At 38.6% G+C, this 17,153-nt stretch overlaps 1 protein-coding gene across 26 annotated transcripts in view; it reads right to left on the bottom strand.

The window, feature by feature from the left end:
• Positions 1-17,153, bottom strand: part of PBRM1 (polybromo 1) — an 84,486-nt gene that overhangs the window by 4,622 nt on the left and 62,711 nt on the right. For 12 of the 26 annotated variants that reach the window (XM_050957675.1, XM_050957676.1, XM_050957678.1 and 9 more), the window contains 5 exons: positions 12,670-12,871; positions 8,673-8,837; positions 4,408-4,563; positions 1,638-1,708; positions 143-359 (listed from right to left, as the gene is read on the bottom strand). In XM_050957675.1, coding sequence (XP_050813632.1) covers positions 143-359; positions 1,638-1,708; positions 4,408-4,563; positions 8,673-8,837; positions 12,670-12,871 — 811 coding nt within the window. The remainder of the gene's footprint in view (positions 1-142; positions 360-1,637; positions 1,709-4,407; positions 4,564-8,672; positions 8,838-12,669; positions 12,872-17,153) is intronic. The other 14 variants (XM_050957681.1, XM_050957682.1, XM_050957685.1 and 11 more) reach the window with 2 other exon arrangements.

Below are 17,153 nucleotides of genomic sequence, written 5' to 3'. Positions count from 1 at the left end.
CTCTTAAAGTGTCAACAAATATCCTTTTTAATCTACAACTGCTTTTATAACTGGTTACCAAGACAGGACTGTGATAACCAGATAAAAAATAATAAAAATGTATTCTGTCTCCCAATGTCTTACTTTAGTGTAGAAGCCTTACCTGAAAGGGTCTGGTCCCACTTGCTAATACTATTTGATTCAGCACTAAGCCCCTCAATATATTTCAGGTAGGCGTCAGAATGAAGAAGCCTCTGTGTCTTTGGTGGAGGGGAGACAAACATTGGAGTTGTGGGCTGCTGTATAACCTGCTGACTTGCTTGGCTCTGACCAGGGTATGGAGGTGGTGCCTGCTGGCCAGGTGGCCCAAGCAATCCCATCTGAAATGACAAATGATAGGAGAGTGAGCATTTTTTTTGTTCAGCTGCACAGATCTCCATGTAAAAACATAGCCAGGTAAAAGGCCATGTGAAGACTTTCCTGTTTTAACCCCATACCTACCAAAGGGTGGCATTTCTATGGTTTCCAAAGAATGCCAAGAAATACTCAGATAACCACATGTCCCCCACAAGATGTGCAAGAGGCTAGTCTCTTAATTCAGCATCAGAATGAATACCAGTTGAGACTTCGGCACAGGCAACTCAATGTATAAAATAGAAAAAGATTTTCAGGTGAAACTTCCACAAAACAGGGCTCCCTGTTTTTTCAATGAGGTGCACAGGTACAGGGACTGTCAGAGTTAGGCAATTTCTAGTATTTGTTTTCTTAAACTAGATGGTAAGCTTAGGAGCAAAATCTATATCATCTTATGTAGCTGTACCACACAATGGGGCCTGATCCTCTTTGGGGACCCTGAGCACTTCCAGAATATAAACAACAATCATCATCACACAAGAATCACTACTGCACATAAGAAAATCCTTGTTCATGATTGGTTAAAATCCATATGACAGTAAGTTTTCATTATTTATCTCCTTAAAAGGTCAACAATACTGAGTTCTGGAACAATGTTAACCAATCAGGTTGCAAATGCACTTTACTACCTTCTGACTGGTTCACAGATTCAAAATAATTCTAGAAGTCCAAAATAATTTCCCCTCTAAAATGTTAGAATTAGTCTAATGATTTGGATGGCCAACAAACAATTGGCTTATACTAATCAATGAGAAGGAACATTTGATCATCAATAGAATCTGACTTGATTGTTGAAGAACCAGATACTGTCTATTGGTTTTATGAGTTTTTGAAGAAATAAAGGAGGTGCAGCCTGTTTATTGATGGTTTGGAATAGAGCAAGGAATCTTCTCACAAACAAATAAAAAAAAATATAGGTTATCAGCAATTACACAGTGCACAAAAATGACTCACAACAATTAGGACAGGAAAAAAAGAATATTGCCTAATTTAAATTGCAGAGGGCACTTTGTTAGGTAGAATTAAAGTAACCAAGTTAGAATCTGGCCAAGAAAAACAAATACTCTGCCTATGGGATCTTCAATGACATAAGCGGTCAGAAATGCCTTGATTTTACATCTCATTTGAAAGACAAACTGCATCATAGCACTCACTAGCACACTGTGGAGACACTGGTTCAATATTAACCCAGAATATAATGAAATATGACTTTTAAAGTTTCATAAAGAATGTAAACTACTTACCGGCTGTCCAAAGGGACTACCTCCTGGTGCCGGAGTGCCTACCATGGAAGAAACGCTTTGGCCTATAACACCTACATTTTAAAATATAAACAAAATTAGTCTTATTTCATCTCAGTGACCAATGCCATTTTGTCTTTTATAAAACTGAATATCATATCTTTACTATTGAAATTAATTTTATTCACCATAATGATACAACATTGCTTTTAAAAGAAAGTTTCTAGATTTAAAAAAAGGCATGATTCTGAGATGCAGACTGCTCAGTTTAAAACTCTTTCCCCACCCCCGCCCATGCTTTTCAAAAAAAGATAATTTAAAAGAGATTCTATTCTGGTTTCCATTTTTCCAGTTGCAAAATCTCATCATTCAAACTATACATCTCTTATTTGAAAGCAATCATCCCATCCCATCCCATCCCTTTTTTAATAAATAAAAGAAAAAGAAATATAGATTTGTTCCATTCAGTGACATCCAACATTTCCCCTACATTCAACATTATAAAATGTGTTCAAGCAGCAGCAAAACCATACAATTCCTTCTTTTTAATGCTACTGTACTATATTAATCTTTTAATAAAAAAAGCAATTTTACATTGCTTAATGCTGAAGTGATAAGATTAGTTTACATAGTCTTAAGAGTAAAACAGATTAATGTTAGCCACTTATTCTTTAACTTTGGAAATTACATATGATAAAGCATTTCCAATTATTTGGATAAATATTTTACACGTTTTCCCTATTACATGAAGTGCACCAGGAAACAGACCAGGTAAGTCACACTCAAAGATGAATTTACAAACTTAATTGAGAGCTATCTGGTTCGTGACATTTTACATGAAGATGACTGGGCCTGAACAGATTAATGAAAGTTGCTCTTGATGCTGTTCTTTCTATTTGTGTCACTGCTTCATCTTGTCATAATCAAATATAATTAATTTTCTAGCTGAAAATGTATGCAAATATTTTACCAGATGTAATCTGCACGCAGTGTTCTACATCAGTGATTGAAGTTGATTTTAAAACATATGCCATAGCAATTTTTCATTGGCATTTATTCTTAAGCATAAATTGAGCTAATTTTCAAACTCATGACATCCCTGTTTCAAATGTATTATCAGTAACAAAAATCGAGTAACAAGTAAGAATTCTTCTAATGCAAATAATGTGATATGTTAGGGAATTTTGGGGGGTGGAAATGGAAGAAACCTCTCCTCTTCCAGCATCTAAGAATGGCCCCTCCCTCACTCTACTCTGTTCCAGATGAGATTCTGAGGATCCTTCAGTCCAAGGTCTATTATTTCTTCCTTGAATCTCTACCTTCTCAGTTCTAAAATGCTGAACCTATAATGCTCATTTCTCCAGTTGTGATAATGAACAAGTGACCTCTTAAAGGTACACACCAACATGGCACAGTGCAGCACCACCAAACCTTTATACTACTACCACCAGCTCTTAAATTTCCTGACTTGGTGAGCAGGAGATGCAGCTGTATCTTGCAGTCTATCAACAAACTATGGTACTGAACCCATTAATATTATGGAGTTAATGTGAATCTTGCACACCAGTTTAGGATGCAGGTTGCATATCTAATACTGACTGAGTTTTTCTTTAAACCACTTACATTCAATTACATAACCATGTTAATAGGACTTCAGGTAAACATCTACTGTAGTTGCAAATGGAAAATAAAAGGCAAACAAGATACCTTATACAAGATATAGATTAAAAGCTTAACTACTGAACGTGTGCGACATTTTAAACGGCAGCATTGGAGTATGTTGCAGGGAGCAAACGGGGAAGGGAGCAGCAGTAAAGAGGATAAAAGAGGGTAGTGGCCAGAAGTCCCAGAACATAAATGAGACAACAGCACTATCTGTACTTTGCATTTCCCTGGCTTTCCTAAAATATTACCATTCATCTTTTGCTCTGCTCAGAAATTTAAATTTTAAAAGTGAAAATAAAGACAAATGGGGAAAAAATGCTGTTCTTTGTCAACAAAGATTTTGACTGTGATTGATTCCCTTCACCAACACGTACTTCAAATGAATGTTCTTACCAGTTCTGGGACATAACATATTGTTGACTCACTAGCACTGAAGGCTATTTAATATTAACTTGTAAGATTGCTTACAATTTTATAATTAGCTCTGTGATTGGTCATTTTATAGATTGCAAAGTAAGGGTGAGGATTGCCTTCCACTTTTATATCTGGTGAATAAACAACAATGACAATTTCTAATCTTATCATATGTATATGTAATTGATTATCTGACCTACTGCTAATACATAGAGATAGTCAGTTGTGTGGATTTAAACTGACTTTGAATATAATTTAAAAAAATAACAATGCACAGATACAAAGGATTTCCACCAGGCACTGGCAACAAGAAATCCCACCTATGCCCTAGAAAAAAAAAATTGTACCTTCTATTGAAATACAAGGATAAGAACTAAGCTGCTTTCACAGTTTGAAGCTACTAATAAACATGCCCAAATAACATGATTTTGACTAGTCATATTTCACCAGGTAAATCTTTTGTTGCTTGTTCCGCCAATATTTATTAACATTCCATTAAGCTCAATGGACAATTGGGATATACCTGGTATATTCCGCAGCATGGCACATATGTTACAGTTAGACATACCTGGAACATTCAGCAACAGTCAAGCAGTTAAGCTACAAACAAACAAGTTTCAGATAACTTCTGTAACAACTAGTTAAACTGTGAGAACATGAAGATGAAATAATGAGTGAATGTGGACATTCTTACCCGGTGGTGGGATGCCTGGGATGCCTGGCATACCTGGCGGAAGTTGGTGGGGTGGGGGCACCCCAGGGTGAAGTGGCTGCATGCTGCCCATGCTAACAATGCCATCAACTGGGCCCTGCAAAGGTGGCAGCACTGGCGGATAGCCACTTATCATGCCTTGAAGGACACAACAAATTTCAAACATGCATCAATAACATGCAATATGATCTAAATAATAAGACATGCACTACCCACAAATAAGCACCTTTAGTACAGCAGGACAATACTACAATTAGTATCTTGCAAGAATGAACAAAAATTAAAATAAAGTTATAAATATGAAATGCTATACTTTGGATGAATTAGTATTTAGTGTATTTGTAATGTTCTGATGGGGCAAAAAATGCTGAATGTTCAAATACAAATTAACACAAGGAATAAATTCAGCCACAATTAAATGTTTCTAATGTCAACAGTTTTAACACAGCATTAAAGTTCTGTCATTCATATTCAAATTAACAGCACAACACTCAGTACATCAATTTATGCACATCCACACTCTGTGGGATAGCTCTGTGGACAAACTTAACTGCAATATATAAAATTCTCCAACCATTTTTCTGTGGTATGCATGCAGAATTCACCTATCAAGGTTATTTATAATGCATGCTCTTTAACTCAACGTAGTGGCGTGGTTTTTTTTTTTTTTAATTACCTTCTATACAACCTGAGCAAATACACCTCTACCCAGATATAATGCAACCTGATATAACACGAATTCACGCTCTGGGGGGAGGGGATGCTTTACCGCGTTATATCCCACAGTGGTGCTTGGGCGGAGATTTAAAGGGCCCAGGATGCCACACAGTGGCAGGAGCCCCAGGCTCTTTAAATGACCATTGGAGCCCTGCTGCTGCTACCCCGGGGCTCTGGCAGCGGGGCTCGGGTGGCACTTTAAAGGGCTCGGAGGTCTGGCTCCTGTGGGGAGCCCTGGGCCCTTTAAATCATCGTCGGAGCCTTGCCACTGCTACCCCACCGTTACCCCGATATAATACGGTTTCACCTATAACATGGTAAGATTTTTTGGCTCCCGGGGACCATGTTATATTGGGGCAGAGGTGTATTTAAGTGGAAATTAAAAATCTGATAGCTCTGGATGTGCTCGGCCATATCAACCTTCATCCCATGCAATCGCACTGAAGTCAGTTGATTTATATGGTGAATAAAAATCAAGGGAGAATTTGATCTCTGATGCTTCCTAGGCCTCATAAGAAAGAAAAAGATACACTGAAGAATATACTGGACCATCTGCTAACAATCTCAATTTCTTGGCAGTAAGAAAGACCCAAGTATGATACTGTCAGTAAGCTAACCTGAAAGGCCATGTGAAAGGTCTGTATTGTGTTTATTAAGCCCTAGAATTTTAACTTGCTGTGTCCAGTCCCTTGAAGTTTGTTAATTTTGCATGGTATGTTGTCAGAGAGCTAAGGAAAGGTGTTTGTAATACTATTAAAAGACAACTGAGGATCGGACAACGTTCTAAAGAACAGGAGATGGAACTAAATATGCAAAATATGGAGAATCTACAGTGCACGCTGAGAAAACACCTCCAGAGTCTCCATTACACTGACAATGAACAATCTATAAAAAAGTTTACTTTAAGAATGCAGAGTTTTCTGGATTAAGACCAACTGATAACTCTCAATAGCTCTGATTGACTACTCTCAAATAGAACTACTGGGTGTTCAGGAGCAAAGGGTATTTGTAGCTGAAAAATAACTAGCAGCTTGCTCAGAAAACATCGTGACGGATCTGAGAAACATCAACTTTTTTTCATGTTTCAAGTGAAGCCAACAATCAAGAAATAACGATTTGGTCCCACTTGCAATATAAGTTTCTTTAGGCGAACAAGAAATTTAGCTCAACATTTAAATTGTAATAGATTTCGATTTCAAATATTTTTAAACTGGTCTCTTTGAATTTATCAATATATTTCAATGCACATTTTTATTTTAAAAAATTAAACTCACAGACAAAAGTCTCAGTATAGTAAGTGGTTCCAAAGTAGCTAAAAAGTTCTACTACACCAGCTTGTAGTAAGATCTTCAAGTCAGATACTTGAATCTTTTAAAAACTTTCCTTTCAGTTACAAACATTTATTTGCACATATGCTGCATGGAATACTTACTCAATAGCTGATTGACTTAATATACTGTAGTGAAATCTGCATTAAGGATTGATTCCAGTAGTCCAACTCATGGTTTATGTGACCACCTAATATCTCAATGTGCAGTTTCCACTACAGTTTTAGTTATTAAAAATAAATCTAACTGGTAACCCTTTTTTTTTGGCCCCTTGGATAGCTGTTTACATCTTCTGAACTGTACCTTCCCCCATTTTCCATATAAACCACATTTACAGAAGCTCTTGTATATGTAATTTTACACATGACTAGAGATTTGTTCTCTAAATGGGTATCTTAGAAAGTGCTAGGATTTCTCAGACTCAGATGCTGAACAAAAGTCCTGCAACTAGTCTCACGGGATTATTTAATCCAGATGAAAGTAACAGAACTGAATATATGCAGCCCTTAATTTTTCTATTACCTCATCACTGGCTTAAAGGTTGAGGAAGAAATAAGTGAAATCTCAATTTATTTATTCAGGCATTTTCAAACAAAAGATTCCTGGAAACTGGGAAGTGGATGACTCCATTATCAGTTGTAAAGAAAATATTTGGAAGTATTTTGCATGATATAGCGAAGACACACTTTGGAAATTCATTTCTATCAGTCTGAATTATGAGAGGATGGTCTTTGTGTTTGAAGAACTCACCACAAGAGATAAAGTAAACAGTGAATATTATGTGCAGAACTTAGATTTGTCACAAAGCATTTGTAAAGGTTTCACAAAGGGCATTACTAGCTATGAAAAAAAAGACTCCCTGAAAATATGTTAAATTGATGGTCAGTATAAAGACACGAGAGGCTGAAATTTGTAGCTTTTCTTGATTGTATAAGATATTCTCAAGGTAAAATAAAGGTGGTAGTGGGGAACTCTTGTTTTAGATGAGAATATCAAAATGTAAGACAGCAAAATCTGCTAAAGGTATAACAACTGAACATAAAAAATGAACAATCAGACTCAGAGAATTTCAGAGAACCACTTGAATTTCTTTACACGATTAGGATAATAACAGAAAAATTCAATTTAGTGTAAACAAATGCTTTGCAGTCTGGATATCATAAGCCAAATAAGAAACATGTATTTAATTGAACATCCATGCAACCTATTGACCAAAGAGGAATTTAGAGGTCATAACAGAAAATACAACTTCAAGCTGTCAGCTTAAAGTATGGCTGCAGCCTAAAAAACAAAATTGAGAACAAATGGAGCAACTCAAATGCAGTAAGGGAGAGATAAAATATACTTTAATTGTATGTACAAAGCACTATTTTTAGAACTTGACTAAACTAATGTCATCTTTTTAATTAATCTGTGACAGAATTAGATATTGGAGAATGAAAAGACCTAATACACACCCCTGCCAATGTAGGATGGGTTCCCTTAACACATTCTCTAGGGCTTTGCCCAGCCTTAGGACCTAATCCTAGGACTGGTATAGTCCTCCTGAATTCAGTTGGGATATGACTGCTAATCACAACACCAGATAGTACAGATTTGTGGAAAAGCCCTCAAAATGCAGTTCTATTCTGTGAAGTGACTTGGTAAAAATGACAATGTGGGATTTCATATTTATTCTCTCAATTATCCCAGATCAAGCCTTTTCTGTTTACAAGCAAAATAACCTTTTTAGCTGCCAAATCTGCAAACTCATCCTGGAATCTGAAAGTCAGGCTGGATTTTTCAGTTCACATGTCACCAACAATAAAAGATTTCAAATGGAACCTACTTAAACACTTCCATTGATGATGCATGCACTAGAAGAAATCCAGCTCACTTCTCTTTGCAGTACTAATAGCAGTAAGCATTTCCTTTAATAAGTAGAGTGAACACAGATGATGGAATACAAACAGGGAGCAGCTCTACTGCGAAAGGAGGAACCTATTTTACAGCCTTTTTCAGAAGAATATTAACTACTGGAGAGGGTAATGGGAGGGAAAATCAGGATAATTTCAAGTTTAAGTATATTTATTATGAAGAAAGGCTGAAGAGGCTGAGCTTTTTCTTCAGTAGGAATAAAGTGACCCAAGAGAAGCGTTCAGAGTTATGAAGGGGTTTGATAAAGTGGATGAGGAAAAAATGGTCATAGCTCCTACTTTTTACCTGCAACAGGTGTCAACTGCTGATTGAGCATTCCCATTGGTGTTGGTGGCGGCACCACCCCCATAAGAGCCCCGACAGGAGTGCCTGCCCGGGGGGAGGAATTCTGCTGCTGTTGCTGTGCTGCTCGCTCTCTCTCCTGCTGCTCAGCAACTTTAGCTGCCCGCTCTGTAAAAGTATTTTAGATTTTCAGTTCTGTTTTGTAACCCAGAATTTCAAAATATTATCTGTTCATTAAAGAGGACTATTAAAACACTGGCATAGTTTAGTCTAATATAAAATAGAACAGATTATTCTACTCATACAGCATATAATTTGATTCATTTGGCTCCAGTTAAAACTTTTAGAGAACTTATCATGAAAAATATTCCATCAAGTTTCAAAAATGTGAAGTTTTATTTGATTAAAAAGTTAATTTTAAAAAGTCAAAGAACAGATTTGATCATAACACCAGTGTTACCAACATGATAGCAGCAATCCAGCACTAGGCCCAGTCCACACTAGGAAAACTGGGCAAAACTTTCCCACTTTTCATACCACCGGCTTAGCTAAGCCAGCAGTAGCAATGTTGGGAGCTCTCGTGTAGATGTGCCACCAGTTGCTGCTGGCATTTTAAGCACTTTGTCGGTTAGACTTGTCTCAAGCAAGATCATAAGAGTGTTTAAAATACAACTGGCAATCAGGGGCCCATCTACATTAGGGGAGGGGGGAGTTGAAACAGTGGTAGCAAAATTCTTGCAAGATTTCCCTAGTGTAGATAGGTCCTTAGTGTTTTAGAACATAACAAGCAGCAGATGGATGGACCAAAAATAGTTCCTCTGCCTCTCCTTCTGACTTCTCCCTTTCCCCATTACAGTTCCCTTATAGCCATTTCCTTTTTAGCTACAGATGTCTAACTCAAATTGTGCTGCTCTGTAGAGGCATGTGTGTCCTTAGTATTGTGAATCTGATTGGTACCTAGATCAAGTTTCTTCACTACTACTATAAGAATAAAAGCTTGACTGCACAGGACTCTGATAAGAAGACAATTTTACATGGAAAAAGGGGTATTTCAAATGCCCATGCAAGGTGCTTTTTGGGCATGCAAGTTACTGATTTGTTTTCTCTGAATATTATATCCTACTGAAGCAATGAGAAGCAACAAAGAATAAATGAATGCAGCATATACCTCTGTTGATTTTAACAGCACTGAATGGTGAGACTAAAAGTTTTCTTGAAGTTGGTGAAAGATGAAAATTGTTACTAAAAACAGCAATAAAGTGTCAAATGAAGCTAAGAAGTTCAGCAACGAGATTAAATGCTATATGCTTCTAAAACACTAGCTTTTACCAGCACAGAAGTCCAAAAGCCTTTCATACAACTGTGTTTCATGGGTAACTTGTTTGTGCAACCTCTAGAAGTATAAAAATACACTGAAAGACCAGTTCCATTTCTTCTAGGCATTTCCTTCTGTGTTTTCACCAATCATTTCAGGAAGGGATGACGACGCATAGGAACTCCTAAATTTATTACTGGCAACACATATATAATTGAGAACAGAGAACACAAGCCATTTTAAGGGGAGATGCCAAAGTAGGAAAGTGGACACTCCTCTTCAGAGTGATAAAGAATTTGGAGAAAAGACAGACCCAGCTGTTCAGACTCTCCTTTAGTTTTGGCCAGTATAAAAATGATCAGATAGAAGAAGCCCCTTAGACACACTGCTGAATTACTGTTAAATTTTCTATTTGACCATAATGTTACTAACTTCAACTTTGGAATGCTGAGTCTTGAAATAGGACTGTGACCTACCTAACACAGGGCAATGCTACGTAAAATCTGTCTACTGATGTCACAACTGGCACAGATCTAACAGATGAAACTTACAACATTGTCACAGCAGTGCAATAAAGGTGCACAGACTTAGAAAAGTTCAGCTGGGATTCACCATAAAATTCAGTGACTCCAATCCCAAATCCTTCAGACCAGGGTTTGAAACACTGGAATGATCTATCCAACACAATTTATAAGGCAAGAAGATGCCCCTCTGCTTGAACTTCATTTTTCCTTACAATGAGTCTTTGCCTCATTCATAGTACATATTTACAAAATTCTTTGCAGTACAGCTAAGTTAGCCATGCAAACATGTGCAATGAGTCTACTTGTGCTTGAATATTGCTAAAAATTGTACAACTTATACCCCACATGTGCAAGGTTCCATTTTCAATGGGTCAAACTCAGTCAAATCCAAACCAATTTTCACCATAACACTGAAAGACACTGAGGTGTAAAAATCACACCAAATTTCATCTTTCTATCCTCCATCTCAGCGTCCACACTAGCACTTGCATGAATTTTGTGTGTTTTCACAATGGAAGGAATATATTTTCTCCCACCCACACATACTCTAAGCAAATCAGGTCAGATGTTGTGAGCTTCCCCCCGCCCCTCTCCGCAAAAAAAATAAAATAAAAAAATCTAACTTTGGGCAGGGACCAACTCTGGCAAAGTTCTAGTTTAAATTGCAAGCTTTGGAAAGTTGTAAGCAAGTAAAATAAGGCGACTAAAATGGAACTACCTATGCAACCTTAACTACAGCGGGCATTGCTGCTACCACTGTATTACAGTTGCGTACTCTGCTGGAAAAGCAAATAATCTAGCTTCTCTAATTAGAATGTTTTAAACATGCCAACCATCCTACTGTTCTTGAGAGGAAAGACATAAGAAAGGACATTTCTCTCCTATAAGGTGCCATGCATACCTATGGTGATGTATAAACAAACTACAGCATAGGAAAAATGTCATACTGTATGGTACATTCATGATGTAACAGCATTGCTATTTCCTTTATGGAGTTTGCAACAGATAACCTGCAAATGACTAAATAGAGCCTCATTACGCTCTACCACTGCAAAGAGATGCTATGGAAAATCCACCGGGGGGAAGTGATGTCATGCAAATTTAGTCCGAAAACCAAAACTGCTTTTGAGTTATGAGCATGCCAACAAAATACTTTAAGAAAAAGCAAACTTATAACTTAAAAAAAGTTAAGTAATATTTGTTCTAAAGCCAAAACCTTATATGCTAGTTTCCTGCACCAAGTAATGTTTTATTATAACAGTAGTGCTATATACTTCTATAATTTGTGCTTATAATGGAAATGCTGACACATTCTTAACTACAGCAGCAATAGTGAATACCAACAGAAGAGATTTAAATGATGGTTTATCTGTACTCAGGCAGGGATCTCTTGAAGACTGTCGCTTGTGATTTGAGTTTGATTAAAAAGTTCCATGACCAATATCAGGTAAGAAAAGAAAAGTTTAATGGAGTACTTTCTGCCTGGAATCTTTGGTCTATAGAACATTCTAGGATTCGTTTAGGAAACAGAATATTTCAGAAAATCAGTTACAACTCTTGGACAATTCTAAGATTGAAAAGATTATATTCCCAGCATTGTAACGGATTAGGTATCCTGAATTTATTATTTTTGTCCTACTTTATTTTAGCACAATTTTAATTAAGCGAAAGACTTCTTTTTCCATTATGTTTCATGCCTTCTTACCTGCCTCCCCTGCTTTGAACAGCCTCCCCTCCTTGTTCACAAAGCTCTCTTACTTGTCTTCCTCCAATCCTCTTTAAATCATCACTTCCTCAAATGACCCCTGAGCAGGTTTCCCTCCCAACTTCCACCCCAGCAATGTTATCTCCATACCCATCCACTTCTGAGTGTTTCCTTGTTTTGTGTGTCTCTGTGTTCAATCAAAAATACTTTGTGGCAGAGACACACTCTTATACTTCTAAAGTACAGTGTTCATATGCTGCACTATATAATTAAATTATACTAAGATATTTTCTATTTCACTCCTACAGTTCATTACCATGAACATTTATTTAAACCTTTCCACATATTAAGCTACAAACAAAACATTCTTCTTTAATAATTATCTGAATAAAATTATTGCATCTCTACAGAAAGGAAAAAGCAGACCGAGTATATATTACTTTAGTTTTCATTTACCTTCATATTCTGCTTTTTTGGTTGCTTCCAAGTTTCTCCATTCAGTTCCTACAAGCCTGCTGAGCTCTCCAAATGAGTAGTCTGGATGCTGAGCTTTAATCACAGCTCTCATTTCACTGCTAAATAGGATATACCCACTCATGTTGATCTTCCTTTTTGATCCCTCCTTCTTTGTACTGCCCTTGGCAGACTTTGGAGTGGACTGTAAGAAAAATGGATTATAACCACAAATATACAATGGAATTGTCACAAGATACAAAAGCCTTTAAAATGGTTAAAGTATCAACATTTCCTGTGCTTCAGTAGTATTTATTAAACAGCTGCCCTCCCTTGCAGCGCTCAAAGAGATGTCAGGTCTCAAACTCACAGCTCACTTTATAAAACCATACAAGTGCATGAGGCACATGGGGGAAAAAAGCAGTTTCACTGGTTTTTAACTTTTCCATATATTATGCTGACCTCACAACTGAAATTTGGGAATATTCTGATTGAGAGAACAAATATCATTCCAAGCTGAGCAAAAGGACTTTGTAGATGAGTGGTTTTCAACCTGTCGTCCACGGACTCATGGGGGTCCGACAACTATATCTAAGATTTCTAAAGGGGTCTGCACCTCCATTCAAAATTTTTTAGGGATCTTCAAATGATAAGAGGTTGAAAATCACTGTTCTAGACCAAGAAAGATTAATAAGATATGGGCTGTGACTCAGCAAACTGATTAAAGATGTCAAAATGGAATGGTAAGGTAAGATAAGTGCAATTTCATTATATCTCAAACCCCATTCCATAAATGTCTGCGCTGCAGATACAATTTGAGTATATACATTGTATTTATGGTCATGGGTTTTACTAAAATTATTTCTACCTTTCCTCCTTGGCTTTCTCAACTCTCTCTCTCTCTCTCTAAATATGCTTTCCTTGTCTTGTTTGGTAGATCTTCCTCCTTTCCTTTCCTCCCTCTACTCTCTATCACTGAATGATCTTCTCCACTCACACAACTTAGACAATAATCTTTGGCTGCGTCTGCACAGCAGCCTGGAGCATGCTTCCCAGAGTGGGTAGACAGACATGGCTAGTTCTACCAGAGCTAGCAAACTAAAAACTGCAATGCAGCCATGGGTAGCAGTTCAGGCTACCTGCCCAAGTAAAAGTCTGCCCAACTCCCTAAGTCGGGTGGGCAAACTTTTTGGCCCAGTGGGGAAACTACATTCAGGGCCATGAACGTAGGGCTGGGGTGGAGGATTGGGGTGCGGGAGGGAGTGCAAGGTGTGGGGGAGTGTGGTGTGCAGGAAGGGGCTCAGGGTAGGAGGTTGGGGTGCAGCGTGTACAAGGGGGCTCAGGGCAGGGAGTTAGGGTGCGGGGGGATGTGGCAGGGGGTTCAGGGCAGGGGGTTGGGGTGCAGCAGTGGGCTCAGGGAAGGCAGTTAGGGTGTGGGAGGGGTGCAGGTGTGGCAGAGGGCTCAGGGCAGGGGGTTGGGGTGTAAGAGGGCTTCAGGGCGTGGGCTCTGGCCCAGTGATGCTTACCTGGAGCAGCTCCAGGGTGGCAGCGGCGCACAGCGGGGCTAAAACAGGCTCCCTGCCTGCCCTGACCCCACATCGCTCCCAGAAGCGGCCAGCACCACGTCCCTGCGGCCCATGGGGTGAGGGGAGGCAGAGGGCTCTGCGCAGTGCCTCCTCTGCAGGTACCTCCCCCAAAGCTCCCACTGACCACGGTTCCCCGTCCCTGGCCAATGGGAGCTGCAAGGGGAGGGCAGTGCCTACAGGCAAGGGCAGCACGCGGAGCCCTCTGCCAGCCCCCCCACCCCAGGGGCTGCACAGACGTGGTGCCGGCCGCTTCCAGAAGTGGCACAGGGCCCATGGCACCATGGGGATGACAATCCCGTGGGCTGGATCCAATGCCCTGATGGTCCAGATCTGGCCCACGGGTCATAGTTTGCCCACCCCTGCCCTAGGTACAAGCTTTGGAGGCTAGCTCCAGTCACTACCTGTGCCACTATGGCCACACTGCTATTTTTAGTGCACTACCTAGAGCAGAACTAGCATGTCTGTCTACCCGGCTCCCAGATGCAATACAGATATACCCCTTCTGTTGATGACTAACAAATCTGTCTTTCTTCTGATCCTTCGTTCAGTTCTACATCTGGTTCCTTCTTTCTGGCATGTCATTCCGACACCTCGTCATGCATGTCCAGCAAGCTTGTATGGCCAACTCTGAGCTATTAGTACACCCCTGCAAGTCCTTCCTTCCTCCCAAATTTTCTGTCACTCAACAGCACCCATCCACCCACCCAGTCACTAAGGCCATAACATGGGATCATCTTTTACTCAGTTCTCGCTCTAGACCCATATATCTAGGCCACATCTAGATCTTCTAGTTCCAGTGTCATTTTTCAGCTTTTTCTCTGTATTCTATGCTCAACTGACAACCATTATAATTTGCATCAATTATGTTTGCTAATAATGGAAAGGTTCCACATTTTGTCTGATTTATTTATTAAAATTTGTTGTTGTGTGGGTCTAGTTCTTTGTTGTTCATTTCATAAAGCCACATTTTCACTGAAACTGTGACAGGGACAACAGCGTCCACTTGTAATCTGTCAAGCACCTCCAAAACCAGCATCAGTAGATTTGATAAATTTACTGCTTTTCTGTAGAGACTTTTGCTGTATAAAATAATTTCTAGATGCTTAGGGCACCAGGATAGAAAAAAACCCCAGAGACAATCTTCCTGAAAGTGCTAAAAGGTGTACACTGGAAGCTGGGATATCAATCCTTTTTCAACCAACCAATTATGAAGTTGATGTTGACTGTGGAAGAATTTCTTTGCGCACTTCGGTACTGTGTAATGTGTTACTTCTTTCTTAGCAACTTCTAAGTAGTATGCTGAACACTAACTTGAACATAATATTTTGCAGCTTTCTTTTCAGACAGACTCAAGAGCACAGAGTATTTTCTGGGAGTTCATAATTAGGTTATTTCTCGTGTTCATTCAACCATCGTGTATTAATGTTAACACTGATTATTTTCAGTTTCCCCTTCAATTTTCCTCTGATTCTTCACTTGCAACACCTAATAGTGGACCTGTGAGGTTAAATCTATCTAGGAGTATACATAAAGGATGAAGAGCTTTTGTCATTTCTTTAAACTGCTCATTTGTGCTACACTGAAGGCAAAGTTAGGTTGCAACTTTCTTATCAAGCTCAATGTCTTTTCCTTTTGTTAGTTTTTATGGCATAATCACCAGTAAATTTTTGCTATTTTTCCACACTGTTTGTTTGTTTTGTTTTATTTTATTTAAATCTCAGCATGGAGTTAAGTTAGAAGGGAATTAACTAAACGAGAAGATACAGGTGGGGATGGGATGAGAGGGGGTTGAAGAGCATGAAAGAGGGGGAAGGAGGGATTGCAACAACAGCAGATCAGCACAAGGGAGAGCATGATTGGAGTCAAAAGTGCAAAAAGCACTCTGGTGTCATCATCCATGCCCATTGGTCCCTGATTGTATTGCTTTCGGCAGTGGTCATGCTCCTGATAATGTTCACATTTTAATTTAGAAAAATTATCTTTTTTCATTACTTTAGTCTATTTAATTATCTGTTTCTTATCACTTCATTCACCCATATACTGATGTATGATAATCATCAAATACATATATTTTTGCAGGATTGATCAGCAGCTTTCACATTTACAAGTCTTAAAATAAGAAAATGACCTAGTGAGTTCAACACTGTGAAGACTGAAAAGTAAGTTGAGGCTAAACAACTTTATACAGAAAGACGACATCAGATGTCCTGCCCACCTTCCAGAAGCTTAGGTTCAAGCAAGCCACATTGGAATTCACAATTCTACCCATGCCTCTTTCCAACATCCAGTGATAGTTGATTCCATCTATTAGTCACATACCTTTCTCCACTAACCAAAGACTCGGCTCGTTCCTTTTCCCATTTATCAGGTTTTTAGAGAGTTATATAAAACTTTATTGTTTTCTAACAGGAATAACAAGAGACTTGAAGTTCTCACCATTTTCCTTTCAACACTTTAGAATAAAGTCTTAATTCACAGATTGAAATTAGTGTCTAATAACCCAAATATTCACAAGTAACTAGTAATTTACTAGCCCAAAGAGGCTTATTTTTCAACGGATGGATGCTCAGTGTTTTCTAAAAGGGTATCAAGCTGAGCACACAAATATCAAAAGTTACTTTTGAAAATTATGCTTTTTTTTGGTATAAAAAAAGCTTCAAATATCTATTATGTTCATAAATTGAGAGTACCAGGAGTTCAGTCAACACACACACACACACACACACACACAAAAACCCACTAGGCCATTTTAGTGGAGGGGCAGGAGGAGAGGTACATTTTCTCCCATCCCACCATCGTAATTCTGCTTGCTTCCTACCATTAAGTTTTGTAGAATTCTTCACACTATTCACACAACAGTGTAAACTTGCTCTAATTATCTCCCCATTTGAACGTATTCCC

This window comes from Gopherus flavomarginatus, chromosome 6, assembly GCF_025201925.1.
Source record: "Gopherus flavomarginatus isolate rGopFla2 chromosome 6, rGopFla2.mat.asm, whole genome shotgun sequence".
In the NCBI taxonomy this organism is placed as follows: domain Eukaryota; kingdom Metazoa; phylum Chordata; order Testudines; family Testudinidae; genus Gopherus; species Gopherus flavomarginatus.
Note: the sequence above shows the minus strand (reverse complement) of the source record. Positions and strands in the feature narration are given on the sequence as shown.